The sequence below is a fragment of the Coenobita brevimanus genome, chromosome 63 (genome assembly GCF_032717465.1).
Source record: "Coenobita brevimanus isolate Jiangsu-jjx chromosome 63, ASM3271746v2, whole genome shotgun sequence".
Taxonomy (NCBI): Eukaryota; Metazoa; Arthropoda; class Malacostraca; order Decapoda; family Coenobitidae; genus Coenobita; species Coenobita brevimanus.
The window spans coordinates 26,864,194-26,884,667 of record NC_137016.1 but is presented as its reverse complement, the minus strand read 5'-3'; the positions used below and the strand labels follow the sequence as shown (position 1 = coordinate 26,884,667).

Sequence of the window (20,474 nt, the reverse complement as noted above, 5' to 3'; positions counted from 1 at the left end):
CCTCTTCTATACCAGTGATTACTATTGATTTATTTATTTCTACTGAATCTCTGACTAACTTTGGATTGTTTTGGATTATTCTTTTCACTTCCTTTTTAATGCTTTTTTCCTCCACCCTTGTTTCCAAGTCTTTCTTTACTTTCACCATTTCAGCATACGTGATTTCTACATCATTTTTGTAGCTTTGCACAGCTTCATTTACCTGTGTTATCTTCTCCTCAATATCACTGCTCTGGTCCATAAGACTGCTTGCTTGTCTAATTGTCTCTGTGTCATTTTTTAACTCTCTTCCATAACACTCTCGTGATTAAATACTGTACTTCCCATTTCACTCACTTTCTTCCTAAGGGTATTCAATTCCACTGTTAGTTCACTGATGGTTGTGTCTTTCTTATTGGCCTCCTTTCCCAGTTTATCTATCTCTTCCTTTTGCAAGTGCATTTGCTTCTTTATTTCATCAATTTCATTTTTGAAAGCCATTTCTAGATTGTGTACACGTTCAACCAGTCTATTGTGAGTCTCCACTTCAACTAGTTCTTGGTAGAAATCGTCATTTTGCTTTTACTTTTATCCCTTTTCTTTTCCAAATTTGTTTTACTGAAGTATGTATCCATTTTGTAATACTAAATGAACAGAGTATGTACTTACAGTGTGCACGCTTTCCCGGTCTTTCTGTAGTATAAACAAACCCAGCTGACTCAACGCATCGTGGTTCTTTGTTGTTTCAACCAGTCTTATTTAAACTTATTATTTCTTTTCCTTTTAATAATGACAAATCATTTAGTCTAACCTGGTACAGAGCTTGACTCATTCAAAGATACTTATTTAGGTAATGCCTCTGGCCGTGTTGAGCTTGTATGGAGCGCCGGTACAGACGTCCACATCCGACGATGCCGTGTGTGTGTGTGTGTGTGTGTGTGTGTGTATTTACCTATTTGTATATTTACCTATTTGTAGTATACAGGAATTGAGCAATGCTCGTGTTGTCCTGTCTCCATATCCACATTTATCAAGTCTACCTTTACACACATGAATGTTTTTCTCATGCACCACCTCTTTGTCTAAGTCGTTCCAAATATTTAAGTATTTACCTAATATACCTAATTGTGATATACACGGAATGTACTATGCTCGTGGGTTTCCGTCGCTGTTTCTCAATAAGTCGAATTTAACTTTAAACTCGTTTAAGTTTTTAGACTGGACGATCTCTTTGTCCAGGCTATTCCATAAGTCTATACTTCTGTAAGGAAAGCTATATTTCTTGATATCCTTCAAGCAGCTTGACTTTTTCAATTTCATTCCATGTCCTCTTGTTGCTCTCTTATCCCATACAAACAGATCTACTTTGTCAATTTTATCTACTCCCACCATGGTCCTGAACACCGCAATCATGTCTCCCCTCTTTCTCCTTTCCTCTAACGAAGGCAAATCCAGTTTTTCCAGCCTCTCTCTGTATGACAGATCTGCCAGACTGGGGATCATTTTGGTTGCTGTTCTTTATACAGTATTCTCTCAATCTTGTTTATATCTTTCTTTTTTTGTGGTGACCACACTACTGCTACATATTCTAACCTGGGGCGATATCATAGCCACTATCAAGTTTTTCATCATCTCCTCATCCATATAATGAAAAGCTACTCTTATGTTAGTCAGGAGCTTATACATCTCTTTAACTGTCTTGTTAATGTGTTTTTCAGGTGACAAACTGTCCTGGACCAACACTCCCAAATCTTTCTCTTCTCTCGCTTTTGTGATTGGTTCATTGTGTGTGCGTGTGTGTGTGTGGGTGTGGGTGTGTGTGGGAGGTTGGTCTACCACACACTACACAGTCAGTTTGAATCCGACGTTGGAACCGTGCTTGACTGGCGAATCGTTATTTGTGGCTTATTTTTCTGCCTTCCAGTGATTGCTTGCCTTGTTTGTCAACATGGGGCCTAAACATGGTGCTAGTGATGCATGTGGTAACACACCAAAGCTGGCTCGTAAAGTGATGTAGCTGACAGAGAAAGTTAAAATGTTGGACAAACTTAGGGAAGGAATGTCGGCGACAATTCGCCATCAGGACGATTCCCCGTCATTTATTTACATACCAATTTGTTCAGCAAGTACAGTACACTAGTTTTTTACTTATATGAGCTATAAAATCTCCCTTAAAATTAGTTATTAAAGTATTAATTAATCAATAATAAGTATATTTATAGAAGGACAGGGAATCGTCCAGGGTGCGAATAGTCCTGACGAGGAATCGCCCATGTTTTGACGGTGAATTGACTTTACGGGGAATTGTCTCGGAACCGTATGTTTGGGGTGAATGAGTCAACTGTTCATACAAAAAAGAAGGCAGAATGTAGCATACGGGAGGCAGTGATGGCTAGTGCACCAGACTGTGCTAAAGTGTCTCCACCTATGCCTGTGCTTGTCAGAGTTCAGTAAGTTAAATTTCTTACATTTTTGTTGTTTTTCATACTTTATGCTAGTTTATATGTTGTATGTAATGCATAAACAGTATTATTCAGATGTAATTCATTTAATACACATGCATAATTACGTGCACAAATGAGCAGAATGTATATGCGAATTTACCACATACGCGAAGGGTCTGGGAATGTAACCCTCACGTGAATTAAGGGATTACTGTACTGTGGTACAAAGTTTGGCTGAGAGGTGACGATAACAAGGGGGCACACATGAACAGGTTGAAAAGACAGGGCTTTGAAGGAGTGGCGGGACCTGAACCATAACAATGCGCTGCATGCCGGGGCCACCATCTTGCCTGAGACAAGCGACAGTCACCTTGCGTGTGCCTGGTGTTTTCAAATGGCAAAATCGTTATAGTGGGAAATTTACTGTAAATCGAATTTTGGGGTGGAACTTTTCTATTATCGCTGTAGCGAAATATCGTTAACCGAAACATCATAAAACGAGTAATGACTGTAACAGGTATGTACATGAAACACAGTCTTTTGAACTGATGATACTTATTGAATAAAATATAAGTTGTACTAGCTACGAGTCTTCGTCACAGTAGCTGACTCGCTGCGGTAATGGCACTTCTCATCGACATGGCAACCGAGTTACGCCGCCACTGCCTCACCCACAACTGAGTCTGGCTGCCACTCCCTCATTCTCCCGTCCTTACAAACATGCACACTGCCAACACACATTTTATTCCTGAATTCAAGTACTTTTCATACTTCATCATAAAATAAAGTTTACTTCAAATTACTGCCATAAAATATGAAATATCAACATCATTACCAGCATGATAATGTAAGCATTTCTAACATCAAGTTTGACGGCTATTTTTTTCTCACCCGGACAACAAAATTATTTCAGTGATAAAATGACCGATTACTGTATGGTACTGTAATAAAGATGCATACTATGTGTCACTAACACATACCTTCTGACAACATCAACTTGACTCGTTACTGGGGTTGCGATATGGAAGGCACTGCATCAGGGGAGTCAGGGGCCGAAGCAGGGGAGTCCAGGGCTGAAGCAGGGGAGTCCGGGGCTGAAGCAGGGAAGTCTGGGGCTGAAGATGGGGAGTCAGGGGTTGAGATGAAGATGAGGTTGCAGCTGGTGGTGAGGCTGTGGCTCAGTGTTCAGTTCTCTTGAAAAACTGGAGAACTGAAGACTGCTTGGGGGCATATTTCTTTTTGCCATAGATATGACGATAACAGGACACTGCATTCTCAATTTCCCTGTACACTTTGGCAAACCTCTCTGCATTGGGGTCCTGATCTTCAAATGCAGCCATTGCTTTTCTAGGAAGTCGAAAGCATTTCCCATTTCCTTGATCTTAAACCGTCTTAGTGGTTCTGCCTCATCACTTTTTTCATCATTTTCCATTTGTTTTCCTAGGTCTAGTAAATCTTCATTACTAAACTCTTGATCATGTGAATCAATAAGTTCATTTACATCACTCTCGTCTGTGTCCAGATTTAAATCATTTCCAATTTTCACACAGTTGCGCTTGACTTCATTTATACTGTCTTCATCAAATCCTTTAAAGTCATTTATAAGGTTAGGGCACACTTTTTTCACACTCCGTGCATATTTGTCTGTCACTTCAGCCCAACATATTCCAATATTTTTAACTGCCATATAGATGTTAAAATCTTTCCAGAATTTTCTGAGCGATACTTTATAATTTTCTGTTGCTCGTATTGCCTGTCTGAATATTTTTCTCAGGTAGTAAGCCTTGAATACTCTTATTACACCTTGGTCCATGGGTTATAGGATTGATGTTGTGTTTGGTGGCATAAACAAACTTTCACATTAGGGTGCAACTCTGTCAAGCTCGGAGGATGACTAGGAGCATTATCAGTGATGAGAAGAGCTTTGAATAGCACAATACCGTTCAACCTCCGGCACAATACACTTTGAAAACCAGTCAATGAAAATTGCACTCGTCACCCAAGCCTTTAAATTACTTTTCCAATAAACTGGTAGGCTAGCTTTAAGAATCACCTTAAGAGCTCTTGGATTTTCTGAGTGGTACACGGGTAGCGGTTTAAGCTTGAAATCACCTGCACAGTTTCCCCCCAAAAGTAGCATTAGGTGCTCTTTGGAAGATTTGTGCCCTGGCATGGTTTTTTCTACTTTAGCAATGTAGGTTCTGTTAGGCATTTGTTTCCAGTTTTGTCCCATTTCATCAACATTAAAAATAAGTTCTGGAATGTAGTCTTCCTTCTCAATCAACTCCTCCAACTCTTTAACGAATGTTTTTGTTGCTTCGTCATCTGCACTGGCTGCTTCTCTGAAAATTCTTCTGCTGGTTAGATTTGCTCAGTCAATGAATCGAGTAAACCAACCTTTTGATGCCACAAATGTCTCGTTAGTCTCACTTTCCTCCCTTTTTTCTTTCTTAAGGTCTTGGTAGAGTGTGTGCTTTCTCACAGATTAACTGTTCACTCAGAGGCATGCACTGTAGATTATTGTCCTCAATCCACAGCATTAGCATACGTTCCATCTCAATCAACAGTCCCGATCTTTGCTTGGTAATCACAGTTGATTGCATAGGAGTTGCACCTTTAACCCCTTAACCGCGGGGCGTCACTTTCGTGACGCTTGGGAGCAAGGGATCATACCGCGGGGCGTCGCTTTTGTGATTCTGTGTTATTTTGAATTCACCCGGGCTTCCAAGCGGGGGCTTGTATCATCTATCAGTACTGCCCATGTCCAACACTAGTCAGCACTCCTAATCTCATCTGTACTCCCATCCATTGTTGACAATTTAGCCATTTCTCCCCGTTCTTGACTCCCCTCCCTACCCCCCCTCCATTACCCTATCCTCTCGCCTGCCCGGCCGTGCTACGCTAAGTAAATCTTCCCTGGAATTTTTCACTGATTTCATCCATTGAAATAAGCCCTATGTCCTATTCTTATACCAAATAATATATACAAGAAAGAAATAAGGTAAGTGAGAGTGCCATACACCTGGAATTGGCTAATCATCACCTGACAACACCTCACGTGCACTCGTTCGCTAATTTTCGCTGTTTTTTTCCCCTTGAAATATGCCGTATAATCTATTTTCGTAATAAATATACATGTAAGGAGGGAAGGGAGAAGCCTAAGTGATATTTACATTCACCTGGAACTACCTAATTTATAATGTATTGTCTAGATTTCCTGCCAATCATATCGGTGCTAGACAAAGCTGTTTCAAGATATAACATTGGTAGCTCTGAATATATATCTCCTAAGTAGGCCTCTAATCTATTTTCGTAATAAATATACATGTAAGGAGGGAAGGGAGAAGCCTAAGTGATATTTACATTCACCTGGAACTACCAAATTTATAATGTATTGTCTAGATTTCCTGCCAATCATATCAGTGCTAGACTTAGCTGTTTCAAGAACCAATATTGGTAACTCTGAATAACCCCTAAAGCAGGCCTCCACGGCCTCCGTTATCAGCTTACTCTCATCTTCCGAAGCGAGAGTACGTATGTTTCTTCTTGCTGACTTCAAGGCCTTTTTTCACCCCCATGCAAATGGCCCTGTGACCTTTACCCCCTACTAAACCTCATGTGGAAAGAGGTAAAGGACTGACAATTGATAAAAGAGTGACTACAATCTTTCTATTGAGTAAAACAGTGCAAGTGGAATTGTAAATAATGTGTAAACAGCAAGTGAAAGTAATGAATGTAAATATACGTGAACAATGGAAAATAGTTTTATAAGTTATTTCAAGTGACAGTGCACAACACAGTGTAAATAAAATAGAAATGTAAACAACGTAAATAAAATAGAGAACGTAAATAGAAATGTAAATGAGTAGTACAGTATTATAAGAATACGAGTATATACCCTAGGAGTAATGAAAGTGAAAGTTTCACTCTAGCATGTCTGAATGCTATGAGTTATGAGAGTGAAGATGAAAGTGACATTCACTCTCAATGCCAGTACACAGGACGAGAAAGTGAATGCTACGTATTTTACTGAAAGAAATTGAATCCCTACAGTGACAATAAACTAATACTACTGAAGGAAACTTATGGATAAAGACTGTAGATATATATAAGTGTTATATAGTAATAGAAATATAAAGTGTGAGGGGTTTTATGAATAATAAATGACAGAGTAACAAAAGCGAACTAGTGCCAGTGCGACGATCAGACGCGCTCGTAACTTCCACTGCTTTCACAGTGTTTTTTTTTTTTGAGTATGGATCCCAAACTACTTCAAAATTGTAGAATAGTGTTTATAGTGTTTGTATCTGGCTGTGGTAATCATATTACGGGTTGTCGGGAAGTGTAAAGTGGAGACTTCGTTACCCTACTTCAGAGGTCTCCACAAGTCCTACGGTAACCGACGAAGGCTCAACAATCATTCCAGGAGAAAGCTGAAGGTATGTGCCATAAGCATATGTAATTTTATTATTCTAGGACTAATAACTGATTTTTGGCAAATATTTTTTGAGAGTCTGTCAGAGCCCAAATAACCCCGCGGCACACGCAAGTCATTGGTAAACAAGCCCGCGGTGTAGGGGTTAACGTGAGTCAAGATACGTTCCTTGTCTTTGAGGATGGTAGCTACAGTAGTACGGCTCATCCTTAGCGCAAGCCCGATCGCTGATGCCTTTTCTCCTTTCTCATTACGCTTAATAATATCGACTTTTTCAGGTAATGTGATGGTCTTGCAATTCTTGGAGTCATTATGGTCACTACGAAGCTGTCTCTTAGGCATCATGGAATCAGGATGGCGAAAAACAAACACAAAAAAATGACGGTACCACTATATCAGGTGGTGGTAGCAGTGAGACTGAGAGAGAGTATTGGTAGTCAAGCGTGAGGTGGGAAAATGCCAGAGACATCTCGTGGTAAACACCAACACTTAAAAACCCGCGCGTTACATATTTTTTTCTTTATTTTCTTATATTTTAAAATTCTCTCACAGACCGACTGTCGTAACCTCGAACTGACGTAAGTCGATACCGACGTAACCCAGAACCTTACTGTATACATATATACTATGTATATATATATATATATATATATATATATATATATATACAGGTAACTCGCACGGAACACGTGGGTTTCGTTCCTACCGTGCCGTGTTAGGTGCGAAATCGCGTATATTTAAACTACTCCGTATTTTGCTCCCTAGACCCCCCAAATGTGTTGTTTTGCTGTTATCTGTCACTAGAAAGCACTTTAAGTGGTTAGAAGGTTTATTTAATGTTATAACTCACAAATACAGTACTCCAGAGCAAAACTTCAACACACAAATACTGTACGTAAACACAAGGAAACATTCCAACGCCGATCATAGGTAATCATATAAATTAGGTTAACTGGTACCAGTGCTTTAACTTACAAGTACATACCAGAACAGTACATATTTAACTTAGAAATGCAGTACTGTGATATCGAATGATTTCAGTACATAATCTGTTAGGAATGGCTGGAAAAAAAATTGTTATGAATACATTTTCACCTTTTTTATATATGTTTACGGTAGTTTCGAGTTATTTTTTACGTTATCGTTGTGCCCATGCTTGGAAAAGGGAGTGAAAGAGTTGAATTTTCAGTCCTAAATGAGAAAACTGCACGTCCTCCAAGGCTAGACTCTGCCACGGGAGAATAAAGTGGAGGGTCAGTCCGATTAGCAATAAGGAAGTTGTGTCACAACTTCCAGCTCCCACACCACGAGAATGGCTAAAAATAGAATCGTAATGCAGTTTCAGAACTAACAATAAGTCTAATTATTACGAATACAGATACAAAGCAGAAATAAATACGTTTACAGACAGGGAAAACGTATTTCTTCCGTCATAACATGTTCATCTTTCTCTATCATTTTACGTTCATCTTTATCATTTTACCTTGTTATTTTCGCAATATATATTGCTGTCTCGTAAACTGGGTGGTTGTTTGTGTTTTGCAAGGGAGGAAAAAGGTTGTATTTTCTATCTGGGTCGAGATAATGGGTGTAACTATGTGTGGTTAGGCATGGCCACGAGCGAAAAAATCGTACATCCACTCATCACGATAGCCGGTGGTGAACTGACAGATGATACATGAGACGGTGAAGTCAAGGTCATGTCCCAGATTTTCGTTCACTTCCCGAAAGTGTTCACAGTTTTCTACAAGTTGCAAACCATTACAGCAAACCTGAGCAAATAGGTAAAGATACCAAGACAAAAATGTATTTTTCTCTTATTATAAGTCTTTAACGAACAAACAAAAAAAAGGCAATATTCCGACGCCGATCATGGGTAATCATATAAATCAGGTTAACTGGTTACAAGGCTTTATTTAATGCTTTAATTGCTTACAAGTACATACCAGAACAGTAAATATTTAACTTACAAATACAGTACTGTAGAAAAGCAGTACAGTAAGAGTTTAACGAACAAACAAAAATGGCAATATTCCGACGCCGATCATGGGTAATTATATAATTCGGGTTATCTGGTTACAAGGCTTTATTTAATTATTTAACTTTATTTAAGTGCTTACAAGTACAGTACATACGAGAACAGTAAATATTTAACTTACAAATACTGAACAGCACTGTGGAAAAAACGAACAAATAAAAAAGGCAACATTCTGACGCCTATCAGGTAAACTGGTTATAAGACTTTATTTCTTGCTTTAACGTTATTTAATAGTACTTTAAGTTGCACATAAACTTACCAGAAAAGTACAGTACTGTAAATATTTAACTTACAAATACTGTGCTACTGTATTCGGGAATGTCTCACTCACTGAATAATTTCCCGCCTAGATCATCACGTAATCAAAACAAACCGCGCGCTGCGGTGACGTTCGAGGATTTGATCTTTCAAAGGCCTCTCCTGCGTTAATTTGTAGTTTTCATAATGGTTTTTTAATCTTACGTTGTCTTATATGTATCCCAGCCCTTACCGTGTATAATTGCGAGCGCGTTCCGTGAGATCGTGTTCCGTGCGAGTTACCTGTATATATATATATATATATATATATATATATATATATATATATATATATAATGTATATATATGTATATATATATATATATATATATATATATATATATAAATAAATATATATATATATATATATAAATATATATATATATATATAAATATATATATATATATATATATATAAATATATATATATATATATATATATATATATATATATATATATATATATATATATATGTACAGTAATCCCTCATTATACCCCATTGTAAAGCAATCCATCGTATAGCAATCCCATTATAACATGGAGTCAATGGGGATACATTCCCAGACGTGCCTAAACTCTCACATACACACACCTTAGCACTCACATACATGAAATATCCTTATGTTTAAACATTTGAAATAACACATTAATGGTGAATAAAGAGAAAAAAATATGAAAACTACAGTATACAGTAGTTCTTACCTTTACTGAAGCAAGCAAGGGTTGTTTATGTGGTTCATAGACAATTCGCCATGAAGTCGACAATTCGCCGTCATAATATGGACGTTCCCCGTCAAGACAATTCCCCGTCATTCTATAAATATACTTATTACTGATTAACTGATACTTTAATAACTAATTTTCAGGGGAATCTATCAAAGTCTATTTTCATTCAATAGCGTTGGCTTTGGATATCATTTGTAAGTTGCACTTTTAGACAATATTTAACTTGTTTCTACCTTGCTGTAGTTGACTTTGAATTATGTTCTAGCATCACCCATAGCTGTTTTCATTAACTTCCCTTGGTACTACAACATCCTGGGTATATTTTAAAACGACTTTGAAGAAGTACAAGTCTATCTATCTATATATCTATATACCTAGGCTGCTTCCCCCAAGGAAAGGGAGGTAGCCGAGACAGGACGACACACTCTCCATTTACTCATCCATTTAAACACATTCATTCACATCTTAGCCCCAAAGGGGAGAACGGACAGATCCTCACCGCACCACACCGCATAAGGGTCAACTGCGCAATGCAATCAGTGACATCCGCAGCAGGGCCCGACAGCAGAGCTGGTTTACCCCTGCCACATCATAACATACCCATCCCCTTACCCGCACCTGACCTGACTAGCTGATCAGTACTGTACTGTACTAAAAAACTAGTTTACTTCCTAAATAAACTGATATGAAAATAAACAACGGGGAATCATCCTGACGACGAAAAGTCCCGATGGCAAATTGTCTTGTTATTGTTGTGATGGCGAATTGACTTGATGGCAAATTGTCCCGAAACATTTATATAGACGTAATATGAAGATTATTCGTATAATTCCAAAGTATGTCGATCGTTCACTTAAGGTAATTAGGCATTTATATAAATGCCAATGTCTCATATGTAGCTTTATGCTAAGATGAAGGAACGATCATACATCAGCTGATTCATGTTTCAATATCTTATTATTTTTTCACTTAATGTCCATGATTTGATGCCAAATTTTACATTTACTATATATGTGTGAGTTTTACGCCAGGTACCCTCTTTTTTTTGGATAAGGGCTAAGGCGTTGCCCCTGGATAGAGGACTTTGGTTTGGAGCGAGTAGCATTTTATGACCGGATGCCCTTCCTGATGTCTACCAATGACCCTTGGGTGGATTCGATCCTCCGACCCTTCGGTCAGAGCGGAGCGCTCTAACCCACTGAGCCACGGCTGCTATATAAACAATAAACCACCATCACTTTTATAACTTACATAATTCAAAAACTAGTGTACTTGCTAAATAAACTGATACGTAAATAAATGACGGGGAATCGTCCTGACGGCGAATTGTCACGACTCGACCTCACAGTCACAGCCCTCACTCATCAATGTCAGAACTGGCTGGCTGGGCAGGGCTGGCTGGCTGGCTGGGCACGGCTAGCTAATGAGGGTGGACCGGTGGACAAGTGTGTGTGGTCCAATGCCGACAGTGTGAGGACGTTTTTGATGCGTTTGCACATTCGCTGTTCACTGAGCCGCGGATGATCCATCGTTGTAGCAAATCGTTCCCATTGTATAGTGGGCATAGGGTATTAAAATTTTGACACTGTATAAGCGAAATATCGTATAAAGAGGCATCATATAGTGCGGGATTACTGTATACATATATATATATAGCAGTCAGATAGATTATTTTCTGGTTAGGAGGGCTGATGGGAGGTTAGTGAGGGATGTTAAAGTTATAGGAAGTGAGGAGTGTGTGCAGCAGCACAAACTATTGATTTGTGATATGGTGCTTAAAGAACAAGTGATGAGAAAGAGGACTTATGTACCTAGGAGGAAAATATGGAAGCTGAAAAACCAAGTAGTAAGGGATGCCTTCTATAGCGAGTTGAGGAGAGTGGTGGCTGAACAGGGAGCTGTAGACAGAGGCGTTAATGAACAGTACAGAGCCCTCAAGAACAATTTCTTGAGAGTTACTGATGTAACATGCGGCTAGACAAGAGGACCACCAAGACATAAAGTAACTTGGTGGTGGGATGAGGGTGTAGAAGCTGCAATTAAGGAGAAAAGAAGGCTTTTCCGGGAATGGAAGAAAGGTGGTAGCAAAGAGGAATATTTGGCTGCCAAGCGTAGGGCTAGAAGAGAGGTATACAGGGCAAAGTCTGAGTCACAGAGACAATTACTTGATAACCTAAATCATGGGGAAAGGAAGAATATATTTAGGGTGGCAGGTCAGGTGAAGAGGGATAATCGGGATATCATAGGTGAGCAGTGTGTGAAGAATGATGAAGGAAGGGTAGTGGTGAACAGTGAGGATATTAAAGATGCATGGAGAGAGCATTATAACCGGTTGTTGAACGAGGAGTTTGACTGGGACAGGGAAGGTTTGGAGCCAGCAGATCCAGTGTCTGGCCCTTGGCCTTTGATTGATACTGCTACTGTGAGTGAGGCAATAGGCAGGATGAGGGTGGGGAAGGCAGCAGGTGTGTCTGGGTTAACTGCCGAAATGTTGAAGGCCTCAGGCGATATAGGGGTGAGTTTAGTCACTGACCTGATAAATAGGATTATTTAAGAGTGTGTTGTCCCAGATGATTGGCTGAAAAGTGTAATTGTAAATGTGTATAAAGGGAAGGGTGATGCCATGGAAGGAGGAAATTATAGAGGTATAAAGCTTTTAGATCAGATAATGAAGGTAATGAAGAGAGTTTTAGAAGGTATGATTAGAGAAAGAGTGAATATTGATGAGATGCAGTTTGGGTTTATGCCAGGTAGGGGGGGACCACTGATGCCATACTCATTGTTTGACAGCTTCAGGAAAAATATATTGGTAGGAGAAGGGATCTTTATTTTGTTTTTGTTGATTTGGAAAAGGCCTTTGACAGAGTCCCTAGAGAAGTGGGCAATGAGAAAGCTTGGCTTGGAGAGTGGCTGGTTAGGGTGATTATGGCCATGTATGTGGGTGCTCACACCCAGGTGAGAGTGAATGGAGATTTGAGTGATGAGTTTTCCGTGAATGTTGGTGTGCATCAGGGGTCAGTCTTGAGTCCCATGTTGTTTATCATGGTACATGAAGCCCTTTCACGTGACTTTAGAAACGGACTCCCGTGGGAGTTGTTGTATGCTGATGATTTGGTGTTGATTGCAGAGAATGAAAGGGAGGTGGAGGAAAGGTTTAGGAAGTGGAGAGATGGTATGGGGCAAAAGGGTTTAAGGGTAAATGCAGATAAAACAAAAGTGATGATATCTAGGGTTGGTGGCGGTACTGTCAATGACGAGGGAGAGTGGCCATGTGCAGTTTGCCACAAGGGCGTGGGAAGTAATTCCATCTTGTGTGGTGTGTGTGATAAATGGGTGCATAAGAGATGTAGTGGTATCAGAGGTAGACTGTGAGATAATGCTGATTTTATGTGTACGGCGTGCCGGGGTGAGCAGGTGGAGATTGTCAGACGTGAAAGGATTGAACTTGCTGGTGAATCTCTTGAGTGTGTGGGAAGTTATTTGGGAGACATGTTGTGTGCTGGTGGTGGGGCTGGAGCTAGCTCTGTGGCTAGGGTGAGAAGTGGTTGGAAGAAGTTCAGGGAGCTCTTGCCTCTCCTGACATTGAGAGGGCTCTCCCTACGTGCTAAGGGGTCTTTGTATACAGCATGTGTTAGGAGTGTAATGCTGTATGGCAGTGAGACCTGGGCAGTGAAGGAGGAAGATATTCGCAGGCTCAGATGTACAGAAATGACAATGATTAGGTGGATGTGCAGTGCATCCCTGCGTCCAAGGCCTGGAGGGGCTGGGTTTATAATGGAAGAGTTGAGAGGTAGGATGGGACTGGAGTGTATTGGTGTTGTGATGAGGAGAGGTAGATTGAGGTGGTTTGGACATGTGGAGAGGATGAGGGATGATAATTGGGTGAGGAAGGTGAGAAGTGTTAATACTGGGGGTGGGGTTATGAGGGGTAGACCGAGAAAGACATGGGACGAGGTCATTAAGTGTGACCTTAGGGTTAAGGGACTGAACAGGGAGGCTCCAATTGATCGTGCAGCGTGGAGAGCCGCCATTAGGTGACCAAGGCCGACACATGCAAGCATGTTGGAGCCTTTAAAAACGAAATGATATATATATATATGTACATAGTGGTGACCATCATCCACTCAATTGATGTAGTGCTGCCTACTTCCTTAGCTTTTATCATTCTTTTTCTGTGCCTGCCCTCCTCTCTTCCTATTTCTCCTATCTTTCCTGTCATTTCTTAGTCCTTTTCTTTCCTTTACAGGCGGCTTTACATTGAGTGACAAGCCAAATGGTTTCCTGTAAGCCAAGAAACCATTTACAACGCTGGGTGGTAACCATATAACCAAACCATACGTGCTCCCTACGTGTCAACAAGTGGGTTGGAGGGGGGTTGGTGCCCCACCCTGTAAAACAACTAACTCGGTGTCAAATGGCCACCCTTTACGGGATTATGGTGTCTGGCAATAGATAGATATATAGATAGATAGAGAGATAGATGGATATATATATATACTGTACATATATATCATTTAAAAGACCACTACATTTCTACATAAATTCTAAATACCTGTATGTCCAAATCATACTACACAAAGCATATTTGAAGGTTAATGATGCTGGGCCCTAAGTTGTACCTTTGAGATTCCTCATTTACATGATCTGATAAAATGATGATGATGATGATGATGATGATGATATAATAGTCTGAGGGGTACTGAGCTCAGTATAAGCTTTACAATAGCGAACATACAATTGGCCAATAATTTGAATTGCAGTATGTATTATCTATATGGTTATCACATTATTTGCAACTAGAGAGTGGGATGACACCAACTGGCAATTAAAATTCCCATACTATATATATTAAAGTTCTACATTGGGTTATGCAGGAAACATTAAATATTCTGTAAGCTATAACTTGATGATGATGAACTAACTTACTTACTGGCAGCATTTCAAAAACAAAGCATGGACAAGAATTTCTTATTGTTACAGTGCTGGGATATACATATTCAGAAAGAAGTTATTTTTACACAGCAATGTAAGCCACTGAATTATTATTATTACTATCATCATTCTTTCACAGTGAATGTGATACATACTGTTCAGCATTCATTAATAACAACTCAATCAATGACAGAAATATACAGACAGAGAAACTACTGGATGAGTCATATCCACTTAATTAAAGAATGTCCAACTTGACATACTCATACCTGTAAAAACTGCACAGGGATCACTGAACATCAAACTGCAAATGCTTGACTGCAGTCAAAGAGTTCAGTCTGCACAAGAATTTTTACAGTTAACTAAATTTAGTTCTTCAAACTTTATGGATAGCCGAAACAAACTTCAAACTATATAAATAGCCAAAATAAACATGTAAATGAATTCACAGCATAAGTATTATTTTACTTTATAGGACCTTACTGTTGCGTATTGTCAATACAGTGTATTATAATTACAAGCTTTTTAAATCTGAATACACAATTTGACCATAATTCCATCTGATATGGGATGTGGAGCACTGTATTCATGATGGCTCATTAATCACTATCACTTCATCTAAAATATAAAGAAGGCATTTCTTTGAAAATGTTTAAATTAATGACTAATAGAATACATACCCAGTATAAGATGGAACACTGTAACACTGACAGAATATCAGTTACACCACTAAATTAATCTTTTTTGAGAGAAGACTGCAGATCCTTCAGGAGCATTGATGATATAACCATTTTCTCACAGTTGACAGTAATTGTGGATTCCTGTTCATTCTCTGGAAGTGTAATTGACACCAGCACCAGAGCCTTCCCTGAGGCAGTTTGACCACCAAACCTGCAGGCAAATTAAACAAATGCTCAGTACATGTTGCTAATTTAGGTACTTAACCTGTCATGTCCTGACTGATTTCCCCCCCTCCGCCCCCTAATCCTGAGCTATTTTGGAATTTTTTTTTTTTGGCTAAAACCTCTGCTTTTGTTGAGAAACAAAGTAAAATCACCAAGAAAGGGCTTACTGAGGTCCATACGTGGTCAGAACAGGTGAGGCACCCCGCGTCAGGTATCGTATTTTGTCACTGACGTGTCAGGGTCTCACGTTTTCTGTGGTAGGTAATTTTGGGAGAAACAGCAAAGAACACATCTATTTTTATTGATTTGGAACTAATAAACAGTCACAACAACAATATAATGGTTTTTAATGATATATATAGGAAAAATAAACACTGTTCCATCGCGCAAACATAGCGAGTTTGGTCACATTGGTTACACGCTAGCTGCTAAGTTTCTTGTTTCAGGAAACATATTATTTTCTCTACTTGCATAATACTGTTTCGATGACATTTTGTCATTTTTGACTTTACGTTAATGTTTTCAGCTGTTTACATTCATTACGATAATATTTAGCATAACTATTGCGCACATCTGCTTACTCAGCGCACTCGCTATGACTCTTCTCTCGACATACATTACATATTTTTTTTAATTTCATATTATTGTTTTCATGACATTGAACCATTCTTCAACCAATGTATATGTTTTCACTTATTTACATTCCTTACGAGGATATATAGCGAAATGCCAGCGCATATTCACGTAGCAAGCACACTCGCTACCACTCGTGTTTCAACTTATACTATATTTCTTCATTTCCAATATACTTCCCCACTTACATTACACCCGTTTCCACCTTATACAGTAATCACTCCAATATCCGGATCAATAGAGCCATCGGTAGGTTCGGATATTGGTTTTGTCCGGATATTGGGCCCCAGCTTATGGACTTGTACTTACGGACCCTAACACAGAGAAACACCTATACAACTCCCTCCGGACATGCATAGCACCTATTTAACACCCAAATCACACCAATAAGGCACATAAATGACTGAAATAAATGCAATAGACACATAAAATGTGGGTTTAGAAGTATGTTCATACATTAATAAACATTCTGGTACTTATGGACTCTAACCGAACCTAACCTAACCGAACCTAACCGAACTCTGAAAAACACATTCCTACTGCACATGCATGAGGTAAGTTTAGTATGGAAAGAAGTACAGTATGACACTTTCTGGTAAGTATAGTATGGGAAAAAATACAATATGAAACATTCTGGTAAATATAGTATGGAAAATAGTACAACATGAAACATTTTGACTACTTACAGCAAGTCCCTGGCCACCTCGATGAATAACCGCCTCCTCTCGGACTCTGACAGTAAGAACGATTTCCTGAAGCACTTGCACTACACTCTTCCTGAAGTCTTGCACTGAACTTAGTCACTAACACACAGAAGTCCGTTCTTTTCACAGTGTTCACTTTAGTCCAAATAATGTTCCATTAAATTTAAGTGTTGCACATTAACTTTTCCCAAGTTTTTTTAAGTTTCCAAAGCCAAAACAAAGAAGGTTAGTTACGTTAAATTTCTTTTCTACTTAGTCTTTTCTCCCAACTTGAAAACCTTAACACAACACACCGTTTTTTTCACTGCACAACACTCAAAATTCCCGTGTGGTCTAGTGGAGAAGTTCTTGCTGTTTATTCACTGTCAGAGCCCGAGAGTATCACTGGCAGGCGTCCAAGGGGTGCATCGGTGGGTAGTGGTGATGGCGTACCGACTACAGAAGACTCTGAAGACAGCCGCAAACTTACGTCGAGCGGTGACTCCACTGTAGCTGATGTGCTGGGCTGTGGCTCGGAGCATGAGGGCCTGTCTTGGGGAGGCAACGGAGTGGAACCAGGGCTTGGCACAGCGGGGGTCACGGGCCTGAAAAAACTGTCAATCGTTGACTGACGCAAGGACCGACGATTCTGGCGATTGATGATGCGCTGCCGGAAAGCACGCACTTCCTCCACGAGTCCCAAGGGCCCCATCTCCCTGTCGCAGTCCGGGTGTTCCAGGTAGTCTAGGACGAACTCTAGATGTTCCCGGAGTGCGCTCAGCTTGGGGATGGCTGGAGTAGTGTCCTGCTGGGCGGAGTCTGCATCATCATCGCCTTCGTCGTCGGAATCTTCAAGTTCGGGACTGACACCAGCGACCGAAGACGCGATCTCGATATCAGACAACGTCTGATACCCAGGATCGCCTCGTCGTCGTCCAACCACTCACGAACATCGTCCACATCAACATCGTCGCCGTGCGTACGTAGCCGTGCATGGAAGTCATCCACGTCAAACCCTAGGAAATCGTACTCCACATCTGTTCCGAGAAGCAGACGAGACCAACCATTTTCAAGAGTTTTCACAGGGACTTCCTTCCATGCACTAGCCCAGTTGTACAGCGCAGACTTGATGTTGTAGCGGCGAAGGTTTTCCAAAGTCCACTTGCCTCGAGTGTCACGTCCTTCCCTGCGCTCGTCCTCGTCCTCGAGAACCACCATCACCTCGTCCAGGAACTTCCGACGGTACAGGCGCTTTGTTGCCACGATCACTCCTTGGTCCATTGGTTGAATGAGAGCAGTCGTATTAGAGTGGCAGAAACATGCACCTAATACGGCCATTCTCAGCAACCAAGTCCTTGTCGCACGGGTGGGCAGGTGCATTGTCGAGGAGAAGGAGAGCCTTTACCTGGTCGCGAGGAATTCCCAGTGTCTTCGTCTGGTAATGTATGACCTCCTTGACGAAGTGATGGTGAAACCAGTCTTTGAAAATCACAGCTGTGAACCATGCTTTCAAAGAATGGTACCATACGACAGGAAGGACATCCATCACCCCACGAAGGCACCGAGGCTGCTTTGCACGGCCAACAATAACGGGCTTAAGCCGGTGCATGCCGTTAGCATTGGCACAACACAAAGCAGATATCCGTTCCTTAGAAAGCTTGCGGCCAGGTACACGCTTCTCCGTCTCATCGGCGAGAGTGTTCGTTGGCACCGAGCGATAGAATAGGCCAGTTTCGTCAGCGTTATAGACTTGACCGAGAGTGAGGCCCTCCCTGTCGATCAAGCCTTTCACCTTGTGCCGAAACTCGTCCACTCCATCCTCGTTAGCGTCCAATGCTTCGCCATGTGCTTTACGGTTAGTAAGGCCATGTCGCAACTTGAACGCGAAGAGCCAACCCTCGGATGCCTTGAAGTCTAGGGCGTCGTGAAGCCTTGCAAACTTCTCAGCAGCAGCCTTCAGCTCCGTTCCACGTACCATCACACCAGCTGCACGTTGCTGTCGATACCAAATCAACGTGGAGCGGTCGATCTCTGCATACTTGGGAGTAAACATAACCTTCCTCTCCACGTTGCGTTTGCTTCTCGGCAGAAGTCAGCCGTGTACTGCATAAGCTTGTCTCGGGAACGCTTGATATCAAACAAAGTCGACCGGGCCAGGTTGAACTCGCGGAGAATGCGAGAGGAAGACCAACCCGCATCAACCTTCTCCAATATCTCCCGTTTCTTCTCCAGAGTCAACACCACTCTCTTCCTTTTCTCAGGAGGCGGGGCCATCATCACACACACTAAGAGTAGGGCAGAGAGCAGCAGGAGGCCTTGCAGCAAGTACGGCACCACCACAAAAGCGAGCACGTGGGCAGCCATGACGAAGAGCGTAGGTCTTGTCGCGGTGAGAGACAGGCGGGAAGTGGGGAGGATGCAGCGGCGCTCTATCGGACGTTGGAGGAATGACGAACCAAAACAATGCTCTCACGCGGCGCGCGCGGCAAGTTCAAATTACGGACGGCAAAAAATCGATTTTTTTTTTCCAATTTTTTTGGATTTTCGGACCATTTTGGGAATGTTTGATCCCAGGACGATAAGGTTCGGTTAGTGGGGATGTTCGGTTATTGGGCGTCCGGATATTAGAGGGATTACTGTACTACTATTTACATATTTATGGGCCTTATTTATTCCACTGAGCGTCTGAATATTGCATCTATATACCTTCGCTTGGAATGTTTCGACTTAGATTATATTTATGCACTTACATAATAATTTTCCACTTACATTACACCCATTTCCACTTTATACAACTACACTCAATCCTTGAGTACCGTGAGCAATAGGGACTGGACAAGGACCGTGGTACCCAAATCCGCGTCACTCAGACAATATGTTTACACGTATAATGGTACAATGTGTTCTGGCAACTTTCCAAAACTCTCACTTTTACCCCTTCTTACCACCTAACCCCACGTAAATTACCCCCACTTGCACCCACCATCAGGTAAAACATTGAAAGAGATATAACTGTTGTAATTAAAAACATCAATGGTATTAAAAATAGCATTAACAAAAATAAAAGTTGGGATGGGTACCCTTTTGTTGATACGTAGCTCCCCGGTATTTTCCTCCTATCCCCCAACCCCAATGTTGCTGTCAAAGTTTCGCCTTCTCTCATATCATGTGTCTTTCAGGAGAGACCTTAGGTCATATGGTTAGACAAAAATTTAAGGGTCTGGCAGTTTTAGAGTACGAAATAGAACGAAAATTTGTGCTAACAAGAAAAAATTACTTTAATCCGTGTGTTCTCGTGAGTTAGCGTTCAGTTTCACATTTTTCGTTTGATATCGCGTTTCCCAACGCATTTCTGATAAACTAAACATATGGCTAAACTGCTCAATCAGTTCGAAATGTGT

General features: G+C 40.8%; 1 protein-coding gene across 1 annotated transcript in view; it reads right to left on the bottom strand.

Moving 5' to 3' along the window:
• Positions 1-15,396: 15,396 nt before the first annotated feature.
• rb (adaptor related protein complex 3 subunit ruby) overlaps positions 15,397-20,474 on the bottom strand; it is a 539,541-nt gene continuing 534,463 nt past the window's right edge. Inside the window, exon 20 of the mRNA XM_080276000.1 lies at positions 15,397-15,743. Coding sequence (XP_080132126.1) covers positions 15,587-15,743 — 157 coding nt within the window. The 3' untranslated portion in view covers positions 15,397-15,586. The remainder of the gene's footprint in view (positions 15,744-20,474) is intronic.